The sequence below is a fragment of the Suillus discolor genome (genome assembly GCF_016758755.1).
Source record: "Suillus discolor strain FC423 chromosome Unknown F5147scaffold_109, whole genome shotgun sequence".
In the NCBI taxonomy this organism is placed as follows: Eukaryota; Fungi; Basidiomycota; class Agaricomycetes; order Boletales; family Suillaceae; genus Suillus; species Suillus discolor.
Window position 1 is genome coordinate 129,027 of NW_024541356.1, and position 1,336 is coordinate 130,362.

A 1,336-nucleotide genomic window follows, 5' to 3' on the forward strand; every position below is an offset into this window, starting at 1 on the left:
TGGCCCTTACTTCCCCCTGATCGTCCGGAAAGACGCTTAAACTATCATGAGGCGAACCTTTCGGAAACTCCTGCAAGCCCGCTAGATCCTCTAGATCCGCCGACCGTATCAACAATAGATAACGGAACGCGCCCACCCATCATGGCAATGATTATCACCCTCTGATGCATAGATTAGAACCGAGGAGCGACACGCCCTCGCTGATTGAACTCTGATAGGAACAACGAAAGATAAGTCTGACTCAAGCGGAGCTTGGAACCACCTGGAGAAACATATAAGACACTCTCCCTACGGTTGTACATTCCTCAGAAACTCCTACCATCATGACGACTCCCATCGAAAACCCTACCACTGTGACGCTGAAGGACTCCGACTATGGACGGATCGTCAGCACAATTGAGAACTGCGCGTTTAGCGAAACCGCCATCCTCACCCCCGCGTACTCCCGAGAGATCGACAACATCCTCGGTGACATGAGTGCAACCACTGCCGCGAGCACTTCCCTCGCCGTACAGATAATAAAGACCACGAAGTTGCTAGAAGACGCCGCACTTCGTAAAGACCTAGACGAAGGTTCTCGTACACTCGCCGTACTCCACCTTCAGAAAAGAATTCGCGCTATGGCGCTTCACCTCCTACCGCTCGACTTCCCCGACCTCGTGAACCTCGCGGTTAGAACGGTTATGTCAAAGCCACACGCCGAAGAAGAAATTAGACCCGTGCGACCTCTGCCTAGAAAAAGAGCGGCCACGATGGATAGAACCCGCACGCTCTGCAAGCGTTGCGGTGGATACGGGCACACTTTTAGACAGTGTCCTGATTACGTCTGCTGCATCTGCAGCGAGATTGGACCGGATCATTTATCGATCCACTGCCCTGGACTCAAGGGACGCATCGTGCTCCAAGAGTTTTTAGATGAAGAGAAGTTTTTCGAAGCTCTCTTAGATTGGGAGCAGAACCATAAAGCACTCGCCGACCTCGCGCTCGCCTTCCCCATTCCACCTTCCCCTATGCCCGCGACGCCGATACCCATGACGCCTGTGCCAGCAACTCCCTCGACACCCGCACCATCCTCCCAGCCTTTGGACGTAGTGTTAATTGAAGCCGGTGACTTCAACCTTAGTAACGGGGTAATGTTACAGGGATCTGTAACACCTACTAGAGCCCCAGCTCTCCCTACACCTGCCCCCGCTCTGCTAGACTCCCCGCGCGGCGGTACGCCGCCTGCGCCTAGAAAGACAGCGGTCTGGACCGCTATGACACCGCCTCATGGCGTTATGGACCCCCGCCTGATGCTATGACCCCGCCCCTGGCCTAGACGCCTTGTACCTGTTCA

At 54.6% G+C, this 1,336-nt stretch overlaps 1 protein-coding gene across 1 annotated transcript; it reads left to right on the forward strand.

Moving 5' to 3' along the window:
• Positions 1 to 323: 323 nt before the first annotated feature.
• On the forward strand, positions 324 to 1,318 carry F5147DRAFT_780554 (uncharacterized protein; the record flags this gene model as incomplete). Its single annotated transcript, XM_041442477.1, has 2 exons — positions 324 to 1,215; positions 1,239 to 1,318. The coding sequence occupies 2 exons, from the start codon at positions 324 to 326 to the stop codon at positions 1,316 to 1,318; spliced, it is 972 nt and encodes a 323-aa protein (XP_041286010.1).
• Positions 1,319 to 1,336: the final 18 nt, after the last annotated feature.